This window comes from Podarcis liolepis (genome assembly GCF_965112155.1).
Source record: "Podarcis liolepis genome assembly, chromosome: 15".
NCBI classification, from domain to species: domain Eukaryota; kingdom Metazoa; phylum Chordata; class Lepidosauria; order Squamata; family Lacertidae; genus Podarcis; species Podarcis liolepis.
Genome location: NC_139566.1, coordinates 5254498 through 5273149, shown reverse-complemented (window position 1 = coordinate 5273149; position 18652 = coordinate 5254498). Strand labels below are relative to the sequence as shown.

The window sequence follows — 18652 nt, the reverse complement described above, 5'->3', positions numbered from 1 at the left end:
CAATGGGGGCGCTCGGAACGCGGAGGCGGGGGAGGGCCGCGCTACAATGTATCGGCTGGGCGTTCCACGGGGGGCGGATGAAAGGCGAGCGGGGCGGGGCCCGGGCAGCACGTGCGGCGCCGCACGTGGCCGCGTGGCGCCTGCCCTGAGCCCGGCGCGCCTGGGCTCCTGCGCCCGCCTTGGTGTAGAGGCTGAGCCGGGAAGCCAGGAGCTCAGAGCCGCCGAGAGGAGCTGGTGAGTAGATCGCTGCGGAGGGAGCCTCCGCTTCGGAGCCCCGGCCCGGATCCTGCCGGCTGGGGGGCTCAGAGCCACAACCCTGCTTTTATATATACTGTATATACTAATATATACTACTTATTTATTATATGCTATTCTATAATACGAGTGTAAATACGTATGTATATATTATAGATGCTTTTAGAATTGAAGCAGGTTTTCTGCATCTGCGGAACATTCGCGGCCAAGGCGAGCTGCCTCTGAGCGCGTGCAGAGTGCACTTTATGATTTCAGAGCTTTCGGTGCAGCAATGGGGGATATGGGGAGCCGTAGCGGAGGAGGAGGAGGAATCCGGATTATCTCTCGGTTCCTTTTATTTTCGGGAACTCGTCCGTAGTCTGGTGGTGTTTCCGATCTCTGCATTGGGGAGGTCGGGGTCGGGGGCGGCGGATGAATCGGGGCCGGAGAAGGAGGCGAAAGGGGTCGGATTAGTGGTATGGGGAAGGATCGGGAGAAATTTATGTACAGTCGCCCACCCAAAGCGCCCCCTTTTAGGTCATTAGGATTGGAATTGACATCTGAACTGACGTCACAACCATTTATGTCAGAAGAAAGTCGGTTTGAGTTTTGTGGGGCTTTGATTCCCAGGTTGGCCGGGGGTCTAGGATTGCATGCCTACCTGGGAGTAAAGACGGAATGGACAGCTAGCCAGCTTAGATCCTATGCAGCTACTCATTTGTTTGTGACTTGTTTAATTTTTGCAGTGTAGATACGTAATTTTTTTGAAATATTTGCAGTTGTGCTCAAAGAAAGGAATGCGATTTGACTTCGTTTGCAGCGCTTTGGGGCGCCCTCCCTATAAATGTACAGATAGACTTGCGTCTGTTCTTTTTACTACGCCTTATGCAAATAAAGCGTTTTATTGTATGCTATAAACTTGCGAACACTAGTCATAAAATCTTAAGTCCTGCCTGGAAAAGGATTTGCAGGCTCCGTTGGGTTGATGTCTGCAGACTTATTAAAAATAATAATAATAATATGAGCATGTTCTGGTATACCTTAAAAATTTGCTAGTCATTTAATGCTTTAGTGTCGCAGGTTGTTGTTGTTTTTTTTAAAGATGCATAGATAACTCTCACTGATGCTAAAAATATAGGTGGATCCTGACCTGTTTGCTGAAATTCTTTGTTTGCCTGCTCAGAAATAAGTCCAGATGGGACCTGATCCCTGTGAATGGTTACAGACTCTTCCTTTTATTTGGCTTTGTGAAAACACCTTTTAAGATTTCTTTGTGGGTATATATATATATATTAAATATTGGCTTTATAGCTATAGCAGCCTGCAAGTTCATCGATAGCTGCTTGCCTGCCTGTGGCGCTTAGGACCAGCCGACCAGACAGATAACATGTTTGCAAACGGGGAGAAAGTTTGGGTTCTGTCTGTTTCTCACACACAATCTCACTTTCCTGGCCTTATCCAGACAGTTCCAGGAATAGTTCAAGGAAGTTGTTAGATACATTCACAAGGATGGCATCTTGCGTTCGATGAATTCTACAGTTGGTGTTGTGTTGCTGATTTACTATTATTAAGTAATAATATTAACCTTCACTGCCGCAAGATGTGGCAACAGCAGTGAGAGGTTAGACAAGTTTGTGTCTAATAATTTGATGAGCGGCTATTAACCAGAACAGCTAAGTAGAGCCTCTCTGTTCAGGAGCAATTTAGCACTGAAGTCCAGCTACTCCTTTTCCATGACCCACTTATGGGCTTTTTGGAAACAATTGGGGTTGTGGAGAAACGGGATGCTAAGCTTTTTCAGTCGCAAGCTGTTGTAGTAGCAGCAGCAGAAAGGGTTCCTTCCCGTGCACCTGATCCTGTGCATGCTTACTCAGGAGTAAGCCCCATTGCTGCCTTTGGAAACTCTTTGTGCTCCTACTAGCAACACTCAAAACCTCCTGCCTGCCCTGCAGCTCAGACTTCAAGCATGTTTTTACCCAGGAGTAAACCTCACTGGCTTCAGTGGGGCTTTCTCTGAAGTAAGTGTGCAGCTTTGCAGCAGCAAAAAAAAGGTGTGCACTTAGGTATTTATTTACTGATAGGTGAATCTCACCTATAGGATTTACTCCATATTTTCTGGAATTTGACTGATACCTGATTTTTATCCTTATTTATCATGAGCATGCCAACCACCAGAAATACGTAAGAATCATAAGAAATTGAATGTGGTTTGGGGGTCAGCCAGTACCTATCATTTTCCCAGTTCAGTGCTGGAATTTTGCAACTTCCAGCATCCCTGACAGAGGTCCGGTCTCTGTTGCAGCATTCCCATATCCTGTCTTGCCTCATATTCCCAGATCTTGTTGGGTAGCAAGACAGATTTCCAGGGAGCAAGAGTTAGGGCACCCTGTTCTCTCTTTTTTGGTGTGTGTAAAATCAAAATCCGTGGCCCCTAGCCTTCTCCTCCTCCATGAATTTTCCAATCCTCTTCTAAAGCCGCCTGGGTTAGTGGCGATCGCTGCCTCATGTGGCAGCGAGTTCCACCGTTTATGCTCTGCACAAAAAAGAGCTTCTCAAATCTTCTTGGGCAACAGAGGGTTAAGCCACCTTCTGATTTGCTGATGAATGGCTCTGATTTACTGGGAGGGCTGTATGCATGAATGGGGAACCGGGAAGCAAATGGCCAATGGGATTTGCAGCTCTGGTACCCAGGGAAAAGCAAGGCAAAAGGAGGATATTTTTAAAAACAAAACAGAGGCTTTCTCGCTGATGTAATTATTTGTGGGGGGGAAATGTGTGCGGCAGAAAATCTCTGCCCCTTTGATAGCCTGGCTGCATGTATCTTTTGGCTGCGCATCATCGGAGGCAGGAGGTGGGGGCACATGGTCTGCTTGCGTAGAGAGAAGCCCAGGCGCCCGGCTGATGTGCTCAGAGTCACTAGCCCACCCCAACGCCCGCATTAAGTGCGCAGAGTTCCCTCGGACCAATGGCTTTATTTCCGTCGCAGCATTTCCGTGGTGGAGAAATCGATAGCAGTGGCTTATCTCACGCCCCTGTGGGAAACTCGCAAGTAGGATTCGAACCCAAGAGCAGCTCTCTTCCCTCCTGCGGTTTCCATAAACTGCTTTTAGAAGCCTCCACCTGTGTTGTGACTAGCAGCCATCGGAAGCCCTCCCCTCCTCCTAAATTGCTGGCCATCTCTGGGAGGGAGTTCCATAGTTTAACTGAGTGCAGAAGGGCTTTTTATCTGTCCTGAATTCGAGTTCTGGTGTTCCGAGAGAGGAGAAGGGAGAAACCCGTTTCTCTGCCCACTTTCTCTGCACCATGCATCATCGGTTCTGGGTTCGAGTCCTGAAGGCGTCTCCCGGAAGGGCTGGCTGGGAGACTCCCTCCCTGGAACCCTGGAGCGCTGCTGCCAGTCAGTGTCTGCTGAGCTGAGTGGACCCAGTGAGCTTCCTTTGCTCCTATTTAAAGCTAGCCCTTTGCTCAGGATCCTGAGGACTAGAAACTTAGTTTATCTCAATGGCTTTAAGCTTACCTGCCCAAACCTATAAACTTTATTTCTCTGTCCACTCAGTGCAACAAGGGTGGAGGGCATTTTCACAGGTGCATATTCTCCGAAACCACAAGAGACCTGTCTATTTTACGGATCGGATAGGTTTATATCTTCGACCCCAGAGGGTGGGGAGAACCCGAAATATCTGAGGGCTGTTGGGAAGGAGGAAGACCTCCGGGGAACGCCCCAGGTTGTCTCTGCGCAGGAGTAAACCCAGTGAAATCAAATACCCCTAACTTTAATTTGTCCATTTCGGTGGGTCTACTCTTGAGTAGGGCTTATTTGGAGCCTGAGCTCTGAGTTGCATCCTCCCTGCCCCCTTGGAATCTAGTGGCAGCTGAGCTACCCACATTGGTTAACCACAGTGGGTCTACTCTGAGCAGGAGGAGCAGCTGCGGGTAGCTGCCCTCTTTTTCTTTGAATCCTTGGCGGAGCCCGACTTGGCACCGATCCTTGACCTACTTTGACGGGATGCGTGGCCTGCCACGAGGCTGGCTGTTGTTCAGGAAGCGCGCCGTGGATCCAAACCTCCGGAGGACAGGGCGCGGGTGCAAATCTCTTCCTCCACTTTTGAAACTGGTTGTTATGCTCAGTCCTGGGGAGGACACAGTGGGCAATAAGCAGGGCATCGTGTGTGCAGAAGTCGTGGCGTCACCGGGTTGTGGACGGAGAGGTGCGTGGCACTCTCTCTCTCTCTCTCCCCCCATACTCTGTGGGTTCTGCCCGGGTGGCTGTGCAGGAGATCTTCCCACAAGTGAGGGTGCAGCAACACCCCTTTGAGGTAGGGCTACAGTGGGTCGAGTTTCTCTCCCAACGCCAGAACGCTGGGAGATTCGGGGAGGATAGGAGAAAGGACTTCTTCGTGCAGTTAGACTGCGGAACTCACTGCTACTGGAAGCAGCGATGTGCACCAGCTCGGATGGTTTTAAGAGAGGATTGGACAAATTAAATGGAGGAACAGAGGGCTACCGATGGCTGCCAGCCAGGGTGGCCGCACTCTGTCAACACAGCTGGAGGCAGCGGTGCTTTTCAATTCCGGTTGATGGACGCTGCGTTGCTCCTGTGTTTGGATCCTGTTTGAGGTTTCCCCTTGGGGCATCGGGTTGGTCACTGTGAGAACAGGACGCTGGACTGGTTGAGTCACTGGACTGATTCACCTCTTCCGGTGTTCTTATGGAACCTCCAGGTCCAGGGGCAGTCTATCTTGTTTCCCAGCTTTTGTGGGTATTTGGCTACCTTGAGACCAGGATGTTGGACTATAGATGGGCCATTGGCCTGATCCAGCTTGCAAAATGGCTGCTTAGCCACTAAAAAAAAGTGCTTCCCCGTTTATTTTATGTGGCTATTTACATTTTATAAAGTCGGCTGGCCTGTGCTGACTAAATTACTAATGTAATCAGTAATTACTAATGTAGTTACTAATTTAGGTTGGAGGGGCCTGTCTTTTGAGGAATTACTTAAAACTTGGGCACAGAATCCAAGTGTATTTTAATTTTTTTATCTTGTTCTAATTCTACTAGAGTGTAGTTACTTTTTTTTAGCAGTTGTCTTTTGTAGGTTTTTAGCTTTTTTATATTTTACCTGTGTTCTTTTAATTTGTGCAAGCCGTCTTGAGTCCAAATCTGGGGGGGGGAAAGGCGGGATATAAACCAACATTTATTTATTTTTTGTTTCACAAGATTTACGCTGTTTGATCACCCAAAAAACCTCAGAGTGGTTTACCAAGGGGAGAAAACTTGTCAGGAAAGCAACTCTTTGCTGATTAATATTCTACATCCTTTTAAATTGTGCTTGTGGGAGTAGGGATAATGCGCTTGTTCTGTTCTTGTGATGCATATTTTGTTTTTATTTTGTGTTGTTGTGCTGTGAGTCACCCAGAGCTCTTCAGAGGAAGGGTGGTTTACACATTTAATAAATAGGCAAAATAAATAAAACCGGGAATAAATAAACTAAAAAACAGACTGGAACATGCCTTAGCATTCCACCTGCCTGTACAGAAGCTCGTCTAAACAAAAAAAGGGTTTTAGCAGGCTCTGAAAAGAGCCATTTGCCTGATGTCAACAAGCAGCAAGTTCCAAAAGTGCCATGTGAAAAATTGGTTATTGTTGTTAGTAACAATGCTAAATGTTTTCTTAACTGCCTGTCTGCAAGCTGCGTTGGTTAACTTTTCCCATGTTTTTCCTTTGCCGCAGATATTTCTCAATGGCAGCCATGGATTCTTCCTCAAAGAGCGTCTCTTCCGGCGAGTCTCTGTACTCCGTCGAAAGCGCCACGAGTGAGGACGACGACGACCGCAGCGCCGACTTTGACGTCTTCTCAGACGGCGGGAGCGATGCGGAGAAGGAGCACCTGAAGCACCGTAGGGGTGCCTACCCAGGCCGGCAGGCTTTCCTCTTCTCCCCGGAACCGCTGGGGCGGACTACTCCAAGCCTGCCTTGCCGGGAGCGCAATCGCCGGACGAGGAAGCCGCTCGGTTTGCTGGCTGCGGCCAGGCTAGGGACTACGGGACCTTGCTGCCATCACCCGGCGGCCGTCAACGAGGCGTACTATAGCCGCTTGGCGGGTACGGGCAGCGGCCTGCGGAGGAATCCTGCGGGCCGAAGACGGGCAGAGAGCGGCAGGTGCCAGAATGGGGGCGTCCAGCCCCACCCATACGCAGCGCAGCCGCCTCTCCGTGGAGTAAAGAGGCAGAGAAACCATGTGGCGGACCGCGAGGATGTACGTTCTCCTTGCTGGACCGAGAGGGACCATATCTTCGCACAGAAGGTCAGTGGCCAAAGATGGCGGAGTCAGTAGATTCACAAAATCAAAACGCAAGCTTCTAGCCCTCAGGATGGGTGGGGAGCGCATAGGTGATGCTAGGGCTAGGCGATATATCGATACATCCTCCAAAAATCGGTCCGAAGTCCACATTGTGATACCGGTTTCATAATTTCCGGCCTTTCGATGTACAGTGGTACCTCGGGTTACAGACGCTTCAGGTTACAGACTCCGCTAACCCAGAAATAGTACCCCAGGTTAAGAACTTTGCTTCAGGATGAGAACAGAAATCGTGCTCTGGCGGCAGCGGGAGGCCCCATTAGCTAAAGTGGTGCTTCAGGTTAAGAACAGTTTCAGGTTAAGGACGGACCTCCAGAACGAATTAAGTTCTTAACCCGAGGTACCACTTTATCGCAAATCGTCACGTTTGTGTGCTGGGCCAAAATCACACTGTGGGAACGAGCGTGGAGTCAGCCGATGCCTTATTTAGCTGATGATATATCATGATGTTGGAAGACAGATAAATTCGTTTCTTGGATCTCAAACGCCTTGACTTCCGAATGATCAAAACCTGGAAGTGAATGTTCCGGTTTTTGAACGTTCTTTTGGAACGTTCTTTTTGTCCGACGCAGCTTCTGATTGGCTTCAGGAGCTTCCAGCAGCCGATCAGAAGCCGCACTTTGGTTTCTGAACATTTTGGAAGTCGGATGGAGTTCCAGAACTGATTCCGCTCAACTTCCAAGGTACGGCTGTATTGCCCATCCCTTGGCGATGCCGAGCGATATCGTAACAGCGAGAGAGGGCATTGTAATCAGGATTTGTCGTGCTTACGGGGTTGAGGGTCCTATGTGCAATTTTCCTGTCTCCGTAACTTAACAGGAGGTGCTTAGTTATAAAAAATAAATGAGAATGAACATGCTTGGTAGTAAAATCAATTTAAAAATCACCGCATTTTTCGCTCTATAAGACGCACCAGACCACAAGACGCACCTAGTTTTTGGAGGAGAAAAACAAGAAAAAAAAATATTCTGAATCTCAGAAGCCAGAACAGCAAGAGGGATCACTGCGCAGTGAAAGTAGCAATCCCTCTTGCTGTTCTGGCTTCTGGGATAGCTGCGCAGCCTGCATTCGCTCCATAAGACGCACACACATTTCCGCTTACCTTTTAGGAGGGAAAAAGTGAGTCTTATAGAGCAAAAGATACGGTAGTTAATGCCGTATATGTTATGTAAAACTCACTTTGTGCACATTATAGAGGACCCATTAATCTGCATTTCTTAGAATCATGGATTTGCAGAGCGTGAAGGGGCACCCAGGGGTCATCTATTCCAACCCCCTGCAATGCACCGGGTCGGTCCCTGAATTACAGGTTCCTGCCTGTTTCAGTCTGCTGACGCTTCTCTCCTTTTATTCCCCTCTTTTCCACAGTGCTTGGAACTCCAGGGCTTCATTCATCCATTGGTGGAGCTTCTCAACCGGCTGAAGATGGGCCGCTTCGACCGAGGTAAGAAAGTCTGGCAGCTGGATGTTTTGAGTTGTTGGGGAAATTCAGCTTCTCCTTCCCCGCCCCTCTTCTGTTGGTTCGGATTTGAGCATCTGTTTGTGTTTGTGTGGTCGCCAGCCAGGTGTGGGGCAAGGCTTGAAATGTACCATGAAGCGCCTCCACTTTGGAACTCCCTGCCACTTGAATATCAGGCCGGCGCTTTCACTGCACTCTTTTCAGTGTCTGCCGGAAACATTTTTGTTTAGACAAGCCTAGATCCTGACATGCAGAACGTTGAGACTCCTTTTAATCCGTTTTTAGTCAGTGTCGTTTTAACCTTTCGAAAGCCTTAGAATTCAGCCTTTCTCAACCTGTGGGTCCCCAGATGTTGTTGAACTACAATTCCCATCACCCCTAGCTAGCAAGGCCAGAGCTCAGGGATGATGGGAGTTGTAGTCCAATAACATCTGGGGACCCACAGGTTGAGAAAGGCTGCCTTAGATTGTTGTTAACCTTTTTTAAAAAAATTGTAAACCACTTTGAGGGGTTCCTCCCTCCCCGTCATAGAATTCTAGAGTTGGGACCCCCAAAGGTCCTCTAGTCCAACCCCTGCAGTGTGTTGGTTCTGTAAATCCTATAAAATAAAATAAAAAGGTAGCATCAGTTTTGTGGCTGTCAGGTATGTGCTGTAAGCTCTTCCTGTGGGCTGGACTTGGAGCCATCCACAGAAAACGTGTAGAGTTCAAAGATCCAGTTTGGGGGATGAAAGGGAATCCTTTTTGCAAGGCCGCCCTGGAAGATTCTCAGTTCTGTTCTTCAGTTTGCTGCTTTAAAAGCTCCAAAGGGCACAGGAATCTGTCTCGCCAAGAGTCAGGCCGCCGCACCATCTAGCTAGTGCCGTCTACACTGACTGGCAGCAGCCCTTCAGGGCTTTTTGGGGTCTCACAGTTTTGCCAGTGCTATTGCAAGAGAGGTGAGCAGGGTTCGCGAACGCTTTCCCTGTTTCTCTGCAAGGGAAGAATAGGAAAAGTGTAGAGTGTCGGAGGAGGATAAGAGGAAAGGTCTTTTTTTGAGGGTTGGGGTGCCAAGAAAAAAAGTGAGGATTTAGCAATCGTCATTCCCCTGGGGGAAGTTACGCCGAAAAGTTTTGCAACCCGGTTTTCGTTGCAGAGGCGAATCCAGGTGTGCGGCCCTCAGAGCTTCTGTTTCTGGCCCTCGGGACGCTCCCCGAGGCCATGGCACCCTCCCGACCCTGGGTTTTCTCCCCAGTCCTGTAGCATTTTCGCCTGGCTTGGAAATCCACCCTTGAGCTCTGAGGTCGCAGCTACAGTTGCCTGATGGAAGTGTGTGTACTAGCTAGTCTAAATTCGCACCCCTGGCTGGGAATATCCCCAGCCTGCAGCCTTGGGAGAGTTGCTGCCAGTCTGTGTAGGCAATATTAAGGTAGTTGAGCAAAGCGTCTGTATAATACAGCTTCCTATCTAAAATCTGAACCATGAGGGCTAGAAACTTGCTTTATGTTTAAGGAAAGAGCTGTAGGTCAGTGGGAGAGCAGCGCGTTTCCATGTGCTGCTCTGGTTCACCAGAAGCGGCTTAGTCCTGCTGGCCACATGACCCGGAAGCTGTACGCCGGCTCCCTCGGCCAAGAAAGCGAGATGAGCGCCGCAACCCTAGAGTTGGCCACGACTGGACCGAATGGTCAGGGGTCCCTTTACAGTGGTGCCTCGCAAGATGAAATTAAACTGCTCCGCGAGTCTCTTCATCTTGCGGTGTTTTCGTCTTGCGAAGCACGGCGCTTAGCGGCTATTAACGGCTTAGCGGCTTTAAGAAAAAGGAAACAAACTCGCAAGAACTCGCAAGACGTTTCGTCTTGCGAAGCAAGCCCATAGGAAATTTGTCTTGTGGAACGACTCAAAAAACAGAAAACCCTTTCGTCTAGCGAGTTTTTCATCTTGCGAGGCATTCGTCTTGCGGGGCACCACTGTACCTTTATCTAATAATAATAATAAGTAATACCTAGTAATAATAAGAATTCCCGCATGGCAGGGGCTGGGATATCTTCCAGCTCCAAAATCGTTCTCACGCACTGCCTGCTCCCATTCCCCGGATGGTAAATTTCGAGGTCTGTAAGGGGACACTTTTTGATGGGGGACGCAGTGAGTGAGTCCCCTGGCTGCTTGCTTTAACGTGATCCTTCCTGTCTCTGTGAACCTTTATTGATCAGGAGACAACTTTGAATACCCAGGAAAGGTGGACTAATCTTTCTCTCTCTCTGTCTTTGATTTTTCCAGGGCTAAGCAGTTTCCAGCAGAGCGTAGCCATGGACCGCATCCAGCGCATCATTGGTGTCCTCCAGAAACCAGAAATGGGGTAAGAACCTTGCAGCAAAGGGAGAGGAAGGAATCCCCTCCGGTTCGGCATTTAAAGGCTGATTTAACCTTTAAAAGGGAGGGAGTTCCGTAGTTTACGCTCTTTGTGGAGAAGTGCTTTTCTTTTTCCAATCGTTGAATTCGTTGAATCGCCAAGAGTTCTAGTCTTACGAGAAAAGGAGGAAAAAGCTCCTCTGTCCATTTCCTCCGTGCCATGCGATTCCCCTAAAAATAATAGCAGGATTCTAGTCCTCATGGTATGAAAGAATGGACCGATTCAATGAGGAATTGTGGAATTTGCCTGATGCTAAGTCCGGCTCTTGATGCATCTTTCTCAAGAGTTTCCCAAACTGGGGTCTCCAGCTGTTTTTGGACTACAGCTCCCATCATCCCTAGCTAGCAGGTCAAGGATGATGGGAATTGTAGTCCAGAAACAGATGGAGGCCCAAGTTTGGGAAATCCTGACCTAGCCCATTGTTTCCAACTGTGTGACACGACAGCGGCTCTTCAGGGCTTCTGGCTGCCTGGCCCAGGTGTTTACGAACCTGTTCTCCTTTTTTCCTTTCCAGGGAGCGTTACCTGGGCACTCTGCTGCAGGTGGAGAGGATGCTGAAAGTCTGGTTCCCTCACATCGCCGTGAGGAATGCGTGCGCTGACTGCGGTGTGGCAGCAGCGCAGGATTCGTGCGATACAGCCGAGGTGAGATGAAGCATAATTCCCTCCTTCCGCTTTCCTGTATTTCTTTTGAGCAAAAATAATCAGCCACTATCTTGTTTTTTTGTTTGATTTTATTTTGTTAAATCGTTTTTATTAATTTTCCAATAAAAAACATCCAATTAACATATCAAACAATCCAATTAAAATAAAAAACTAAAATAAAAAAGACCAAATTATTATTATTATTATTTGGGGGGGGACTTCCCCTAGTCTGGACCTTGAAACATATCTCCAAATCTCGATCCTGCCTCTCTTCGTTGTTTCCATATTTTCCACATCTTGATTTTTAACGCTTTACTATCTTGAATCCGTTGGTTGAGGTCTTAGGCTCTGGAGCAGCAGAAACAGGCTTGCCCCATCTTCCCTGGAACAACCTTTCACGTGTTTGAAGGTCGCTTCTCTGCCTTCTCCAGCCTAAACATACCCAACTCCCTCAACCGCTCCTCATTAGGCTTGTTTCCCAGGCCCTTGATCATCTCAGTCGCCCTGCTCTGCCTCCTTCCAGGCTTGGCCTTCCTAAATACTTCTCCCCACCCACCCACCCCATGGAAATTCTCCCAGCATGTAAAAAGCTAGAAGGTCAAAGTTGAAAGGCCTGATCTTGACATCACACACATTAATATATGGGATACAGATCTCCTCTTGCTGAAATAAAACGTGTTAATACGAATGGAAGTCAAAAACTCTGTAGCTGTTGATAAGGGATTAAGATCAAGACTCAGTGTAATTGGATTAATTAAAATTTCGGAAGCAGAGTGAAATAAAATCACCTCGCCTTGAAATCTAGCAAGCGGAAGGCCGCACAAAATGTATAATTGGCTTTATGATTGATATATATTTGAATTGCAATCTGAGATTGATAAAAGACTGAAGGCAGTCCTGTTTCGGGAAGTTTTTAATGTGTGAAGTTTTGTTGTATTTTTAATATTTTGTTGGAAGCCGCCCAGAGTGGCTGGGGGAAAACGGCCAGATGGCTGGGGTATAAATAATAAATTATTATTATTATTATTATTATTATTATTATTATTATTATTAATTATAAAATGTGGTTTATATTGGATTTTAGTAATGGCTGGGGAAACACAGCCAGATGGGCAGAGTATAAATACCAAATTATTATTATTATTTATTATTATTAGTGGTTTATATTGGATTTTAGTACTCTAAAATTGATATAAAATTGCATTTTTATTTACATAAAAAGGCTTGATCTTGGCCTGATCCAACAAGCTCTACTTAGGTTCTCAGTCTTGTGCCTCTCAACCTCTGACGCCATGTTGTTTTTCCTTTTGCGTAGCCGTCATCCATGGAGGAGAACCTCCCCGAAACCCAGCTGCCGTCCAGCCAGGGCCCCGCACAAAGCCCCCCCACAGAGGAACTCCACCAGACGCACCTTGGGGACCTGGCTTCCCCCGGCGACAAAACCACCGCTCCGCTGGGGGAGACTCCCCGCTTCCTGGGCGGCGACTGGCCCGCCATGAACTTGACGTGGATTCACACCTCGCCCATTTCGACGCCCCCCTTGGGGAACGCTGACGTGGGCCGGGCCAGTTCCGTCTTCGGGCAGACCCTGCTGGCGCCCAACTGCACAGCCTATGGGCTCGTCGTCTTCCTCCAGAACAACCCCTATGGCCGCCCCACCTCCTCGGCGCCCGCCCATCTCTCCATGAGCTGCCGCCACACCGACAGGCTGAACCCGGGCCCAAGGGAGCCACCTCGGTGTCAGAGCCTGCCGGGCGCAACGGCAGCGGGCAGCTGCCTTGGTCAAGGGCCCCATAGCAGCTTCTCTCGGTCTCTACCCCACTTGCCCACATCGGGCGAGGGGCACATGGCGACCAGCGACGGGAGACCCGCCTACCACTGCGATTCCTGATGCCCGCCTGACAGGCATCTCCCGAAATGTGTGAATTTTATTTTATTTCTCCATCCCGTTCACCCCTTCCCTTTTTACAAATGTTCTGCCTTTTCTTTTTTAACTTAAAAGCATTTCATGTGTGTCGGAGGGGCAACGCGTAGCCTGGTCTCCGTTCGCCAGGACAGGAGCGCCACATGTTTGATTTCAATAAAAGTCACCGTGAATGGTTGCCAAATGAGGTTTTTGTTATGTGTGCTACTTTCTCTACTGTCCGTGCATCACCCACGAACCTACTTATTTAAAAAAAACCATGCCTGGGTTGCTTTTCCTGAGTGTTCAGAGCAACTAGGTTTCCTTGGAATAAAAGAAAAAATCAACAACAACTTGAACTTGGAATAAAAGAAAAAAACAACGTGAACTTGGCTCATCAGAAAATCTGCAACCAGTGCAGATTTTATATTTTATTCGGATTTGAAGGAAAATAATAGAAACGTTAAGATGGAATATCCAATATCTTTTTATTTAAAGAGAGATAAAAAAACACAAATCAAAAGGGGGGAGAGTGAAGAATGAAAGCAGAGGGGGGCGGAGGAAGGGAAGGAAAAGAGGGAAGGAAACTTCCAGTTCTCTTGTTAGCTATATGGGGAAAATGATTCAAAACATCCGTTCCAAAATAACACCTAACAATTCCTCTTTCTACTGTATAAACCAATATTTTCTTCTTTCCTCAAAACCCCAGATAACATAAGTTCTTTTTCATGCAAAAAGTCTATAAGGAGTTTCCAATCTTTGGTAAAAGTTGACAGTGATGTTTCCCATGATTAAACAACCTCGCCACTTTGGCTAAATCCAACCATTTTAACAATGGTTTGACCACTGCTGAAGATTTCTGAGCAGAGATATTGAATGCTGAAGAGGACTCACTCCTGTCAGCAATTACGCTGCAGCATTTTGCAACCTGCACTAACCTGTGTGCTGGTTTTTAAAACGCATTTTAGGAAGGGGATGGAGGTGGGGTGTGGAATTTGGATTCTGCCCCGAGACAAAAGTCCTGCGGTGTGTGTGTCCGTGTCCGCCCCAGTTGCAAAACTGCCTGGCTTACTGTTGTTTCCCAAACACACACGTGCTCTCCTCTCGGCTTCCAGAAAGATCTCCAGCTAGTTAGTTTCTGTGGCAACACTTTGCTCCCAAGCTTACATAACAAAGCAGATACTTAACACAGCCAGTTTAAGCTATTTATGCAACAAAAGAATTGGTCTGGACCAGGCATGTCCAAAGTCTGTTTACGGAGGCGGTCAGTTTAATCCGGCCCCTGTGACAGTTTATTTCCTGGGGTAAAATCCTAAAAAAAAAGGTCAACAACTTTAAAATCATAAAAAAAGGTTAATATCTTCCCTCACGGCCCTTCACTTCATCAAATCTGGCCCTCTGAAAAAAGTTTGTACACCACTGGCTGGACATTCTAGTTCCCCTCCACCCAACAAAAATCCCATCTTGTAGCTCTACAAACCACAGGTGGAGGTGCAGGGTGGGAGGAATTTGCCAGAAAGGTAAAGGGACCCCTGACCGTTAAGTCCAGTTGCGGACGACTGGGGTTGCGGTGCTCCTCTCGCTTTACTGGCCAAGGGAGCCAGCGTACAGCTTCCAGGACATGTGGCCAACATGACTAAGCCGCTTCTGGCGAACCAGAGCAGCGCACGGAAACGCCATTTACCTTCCTGCCGGAGCGGTACCTATTTTATCTACTTGCACTTTGACGTGATTTCGAACTGCTAGGTTGGCAGGAGCAGGGATCGAGCAACGGGAGCTCACCCTGTCGCGGGGATTCAAACCGCCGACCTTTCGATCGGCAAGCCCTAGGCTCTGTGGTTTAGACCACAGCGCCACCCGTGTCCCTCTAACACAACCTCAAAACATTTCACACACTGACTGGCCTTTTTGTAATTGGTGTGTTACCTGCTTACGTTTTTCCCCAGGTCTAGGGAGGACAATTAGTGGAGCAGGTTAGTTGAGTAGGCGGGTTCCATTAGCAATGTGAGTTCCTCTCCTCCCCAAGGGAAAAAGGTGGTTCTTTTATAGATAAGGCTCCCAAAAGCTCTGCACAGGGGCGCCGACTTATAAAAAATATTGGGGGGGCCCATACCGGGGTCCTGCCGCTGGTTCGCTCGGGTAGCCGGGAGAACGCAGTTCGAGGTGGCGGTGTTGGGGAGAGACCCTCGCTCAGGGCGCCACTAGACTTGGCGGCCGGCGGCCTATCTGGGGGGTTTTGGAGCGTATTTTGGCGGAGCGATTGGGGAGGAGGGGGCTTGTTGCCGGATTCTTCAGCTGAGCCGGAGATCCGCTGCTGGGGGTCCCTGGGCCGAGTTGTGAGCACGGCCTGCTGAAGGGAGATCCAGCCGATTGCGCGACGGGGACGGCCGGGGCTCTCCGGCTAGGGCGCGCGGCTGGCTGGCTGGCTGGCGAGGGAGCAGGTGGGGAGGAGGCGGGGGTCCTCACTCTCTTAGGAAACGCACCCGCGCGCCCGATTGCCACGAAGTCCGAAGGGTGCGTGTGTGGAATTAAAAAGCAAAAACGAGATACGGGCAGGGCAGGCAAAGAGTTTTCTGCAAGAGGATGGAGGGCAGGTTGAAGAGAAAATCACTCAGGATGAGACAGTCAAATCAGCCATGATAAAATGGGCTCAGCATATTGGGTATAACATCATGTTTGAGGACTGGGAAAGGTTATGGACCACCGGAATGAAATTCACGGCATGTAATGCCTTGAAGGAAAATATTATGAAAATGATTTATAGGTGGTACATGACCCCAGTCAAGCTTGCAAAAATATATCACCTGTCTGATAATAAATGTTGGAAATGTAAGGAGGCTGAAGGGACATTCTTTCACCTCTGGTGGACTTGTCCAAAAGTGAAGGCCTTCTGGGAAATGATCTATAATGAGTTAAAAAAGGTATTTAAGTATACCTTTCCCAAGAAACCAGAGGCCTTCCTCTTGGGCATTGTTGGCCAGAAAGTGTTAAAGAAGGATAGAACTTTCTTTATGTATGCAACTACAGCAGCAAGAATACTTATCGCAAAATATTGGAAGACACAAGATTTGCCCACACTGGAAGAGTGGCAGACGCAATTGATGGACTACATGGAACTGGCTGAAATGACTGGCAGAATCCGAGATTTGGGAGAAGAAACAACGGAAGAGGACTGGAAAAAATTTAAGGACTATTTACAAAAACAATATAAGTTGTATGAATGTTAAAAATTTACACGATTCGGAAACTATAGCTTCAGCAATTAGATTTGGGAAACAGGAAATTATATTTTAAGTAAGAAAAGGTCAAAATCTAAGGTAATACTATGTTTAATTTAAGATATAAGTAACTGATGAAAAGTATGTTAAATTTAGAGGTATAGTATTTGAAAAGTACAAAATAAGGTACGAAACAAGGTAATAATTTGCTGATATCTTTATTATAAAGAATGCAGGGTAAGGGAGATGCGAGGAAGTCCAGTTAGTTATATAAAAAATGTGTTGAATGGTTGGTTTTCTTTTCTTCTTTTTCTTTTTTTCTTTTTCTTGTTCTTTTACTTTTTTCTTCAGTGTATGTTTCTAACTTTGTATTTGAAAACTTAATAAAATATTTATTAAAAACAAAGAAGAGAAAATCCTTTCGCTTTTCTGGGGCGCAGGGAAGTCTCAGAGCCGGAGGTTGGGGAAGGGACCCCCTTTGCTCTGCCCTCTTCTCCCGTCTTAGATTCGCATGGGGGTCCCCGCCCGAGCTTGCCTGGCCACCGGGCCACACAAGGGCCGCGCTCTACGCGGCGCACCTTGCTAGCCGTGCAGCTGTCCTCCGTGGCTGCGGAGCGGCCCTGCGCCGGTGCCCAGCCCCTCTGGGCGCCCGCTGCGCTGCCAATGACAAGCGGGCGACGTCACGGGCGGGGAAGGCGTCGCTTTCTTTCCCGATCCTTCATCCTCCCAGTCTTCCAGCCCTTTTTGGGGTTGGAAGCTCGTCTCGTTCGCCCTTCTCCTTTCTTCACCCTGCGCGCAATTTTCCTCCCTCGTCTCCCTCCCCATTTCTCCTTCCTTCCTGACTGACTGACTGACGGGCTTGGGCTCGGGCTCAGGCTCCGGGTCGGGCTCGGGCTCAGGCTCGGGCTCGGGCTTCGGGTAGGGCTCGGGCTCAGGCTCGGGCTCGGGCTTCGGGTAGGGCTCGGGCTCAGGCTCGGGCTCGGGCTCGGGCTCGGGCAGCCACAGCGTCGGCGGTGTTGGCGATCGGCGGCGCGGGGGGGGGGGATGGCCCTCCCGGGGGAGCCGGCGCTGCTCAATGGGGTTGCCAAGGAGACAGGCCGGCCGCCCCCTCCCCCGGCCCGGCGCCCCCCGCCGCGCCGGTGCCCGTTATCGAGCTGGTGCGCGCCGGGCGCCCTATAAAAGCCGCGGACGCACCCACCGCCGCCCGAGATTATTGGGGGGGCTGAGCCCCCCCCAAACGAATTTTTGAGGGGGCTCGGGCCCCCTCAAGCCCCATGGAGTCGGCGCCTATGGCTCTGCATCTCTGGATGCAAAGGCAGGCTTCTCCCCACTTGTCTCGTGGGAAGCACCTGGTGTGCAAAAGTGCTCACCTGTGGTGCCGTTGCTGAGGAAAGGTGTACATTTTTCCCCCATTTTTTGGGGGGGGGGTTGGTTCCAAATTTATAACAAACATATCCACAAACATAAAAAGAAGACATCGAAAAGAAAAAGACAAGCAAACAAACACATATCTTGACTGCAAAAATTCCACTTTTGTTATCATTGTTAAGTGACTTCCTCAAATCCCCCTTCCTGAGTTTCCATATAAATCATTGTAACAGTTTTCCAAAACTGAGTTCACATAAAATTTACCTAGTCCATTAACATCTTTCTTTTCATTTTAACTTTTATCCATAGTATTCTATGACATCACATATTTAAATCCTAGGCCAATCTGATACCCGCAAGTATTTCTATTTAAGTTATTTTAACATATTTAACTAAATAGTCTTTGAATTTCTTCCATTCCTCTTGATACTCCTCCTTCTGGTCGCGGACTCTTCCAGTCAGGTTGGCTAGCTCCGAAAAATCCATCATCTTCATCTGCCATTCCTCCACTGTTGGTATTTCTTGTGCTTTCCAGTTTTTTGGCCAACAAAATTCTAGCTGCAGTAGTGGCATACAAAAACAATCTAACATCTTTCTTGGGCAATTCCAAACCTATTATTCCAAGTAGAAAGGCCTCTGGTTTCTTAATAAATATATATTTCAACATTTTTTTTCAATTCATTATAAATCTTTTCCCAGAAGTCTTTCACCTTGGGGCAAGTCCACCACATATGGTAAAAGATACCTTCTTTTTCTCTACATTTCCAACATAGATTATGACTCTTGTGGTAAATCTTTGCTAGTTTTACAGGGGTTAAGTACCATCTATACATCATTTTCATAATATTTTCCTTTAACACTGTACATGCAGTGAACTTGACCCTGCGGAAAGGGGTACATTAAGCTCCAAGCTTTGCAGCAGAATCCCAGGCTCCCCCAGCTGGTTAGGTGTGGCAAGTTTAAAAATGGCCTTGGAAGTGACCAACTTGGGCTTCCCTGCTATGGCTGCTGATCTCTCATTCTCTGTGATAGCAAGGGGGCAGGGGGAGGATTATGCATGCTGTGGGTCAATAGGAGCCTGGA

General features: G+C 48.3%; 2 protein-coding genes across 3 annotated transcripts in view; one reads left to right on the top strand and one right to left on the bottom strand.

Moving 5' to 3' along the window:
• The window catches only part of LOC310694277 (uncharacterized protein), a 160976-nt gene that overhangs the window by 139315 nt on the left and 3009 nt on the right, over positions 1-18652 (bottom strand). The gene's annotated exons all lie outside the window — the stretch shown is intronic.
• On the top strand, positions 80-13191 carry CIART (circadian associated repressor of transcription). 2 transcript variants are annotated; one of them, XM_083477218.1, is made up of 6 exons: positions 80-234; positions 5962-6535; positions 7958-8033; positions 10304-10382; positions 10951-11080; positions 12396-13191. In XM_083477218.1, exons 2-6 carry the CDS (start codon positions 5972-5974, stop codon positions 12969-12971), a joined length of 1425 nt encoding a protein of 474 aa, XP_083333344.1. In that variant the 5' UTR covers positions 80-234; positions 5962-5971; the 3' UTR covers positions 12972-13191. The 2 variants fall into 2 exon arrangements, with proteins under 2 accessions (XP_083333344.1, XP_083333343.1); XM_083477217.1 differs by lacking the exon at positions 80-234 and adding an exon at positions 2395-2415.

What these genes read in the sequence shown, in the direction of transcription:
- CIART (XM_083477217.1), top strand. Translation starts at nt 2,396, where the DNA reads ATGCCAACCACCAGAAATAC. An exon ending in ATGCCAACCACCAGAAATAC is followed by an intron (nt 2,416 to 5,961) that starts GTAAGAATCATA and finishes CCTTTGCCGCAG; the next exon opens with ATATTTCTCAATGGCAGCCA. An exon ending in GATGGGCCGCTTCGACCGAG is followed by an intron (nt 8,034 to 10,303) that starts GTAAGAAAGTCT and finishes TGATTTTTCCAG; the next exon opens with GGCTAAGCAGTTTCCAGCAG.